Raw genomic sequence first — 745 nt, 5'->3', positions numbered from 1 at the left:
ATTTCATCCCTGGCCTACAGGGTCCCAGGTGTCGTCCTTGAGGCAGAAAAGAGAGAAGAGGTGACATCTTTAGGACAAAAGTGACTCCTTGGCCAAGAAACCCCAGGGCACCTAGGAATAGGGGGCCAGAGTAACTTGACCTTCGAGAAGGTGGAGTCCCCGCAGGGCAAAGGCAATCTTCCCACCCAGCCTCTTCCAATCCTCCCGGCCAGTCCCCGGGGGGCTTCAGAGAGGGACCGGTCCTGACCGCCGCACCCCTCACCCTCCTCTGCGTTTCTCCAGCAATACCTGTCCGGGGAGCTGGGGTCCAGGCCCTCGCCCCGCCCTTCCCAGGCCGGCGCCTCCGCTCTCCCCGGGGCTGGGCGGAGGCCCCCGGCAGCCGGGGCGAAGTTGGCTGCGGGGCAGGCGCGAGGAACCGCACTCCAGCCGGGCCCGGGCCAGTGCGGGGAAGGCGCCGATTGGCCGGCCGGCGCCACGTGGCCGCCGCCGCCGGTATATGAGGCCACTATCTACCCCGGGCTGGCTCGCCATGGCCCGGCGGGGGCAGCGGGGGTAGCGGGGAGGCGGAGCCGCGCGGACCGGCGGGGCGCGGGCGCCGGGGGGGACCGAGCCATGAGCTCCTACCTGGAGTACGTGTCGTGCGCCGGCGGCGGCGGCGGCGGCGGAGGGCCGGGCGGCGAGGCGCTCGGCTTCGCACCCAAGTTCCGCCGCGCCGACGCGCGCCCCGGGGCCCTGCAGCCCGCCT

The 745-nt window shown here is 72.2% G+C and overlaps 1 protein-coding gene across 1 annotated transcript in view; it reads left to right on the top strand.

The window, feature by feature from the left end:
• The first annotated feature begins 612 nt into the window (after window positions 1-612).
• Hoxd1 (homeobox D1) overlaps window positions 613-745 on the top strand; it is a 1,553-nt gene continuing 1,420 nt past the window's right edge. The window contains exon 1 of the mRNA XM_055600657.1: window positions 613-741. Coding sequence (XP_055456632.1) covers window positions 613-741 — 129 coding nt within the window. The remainder of the gene's footprint in view (window positions 742-745) is intronic.

This window comes from Psammomys obesus, unplaced genomic scaffold (assembly GCF_907164565.1).
Source record: "Psammomys obesus unplaced genomic scaffold, mPsaObe1.curated_primary_1811, whole genome shotgun sequence".
NCBI classification, from domain to species: domain Eukaryota; kingdom Metazoa; phylum Chordata; class Mammalia; order Rodentia; family Muridae; genus Psammomys; species Psammomys obesus.
This window is presented reverse-complemented; position numbering and strand designations above follow the sequence as displayed.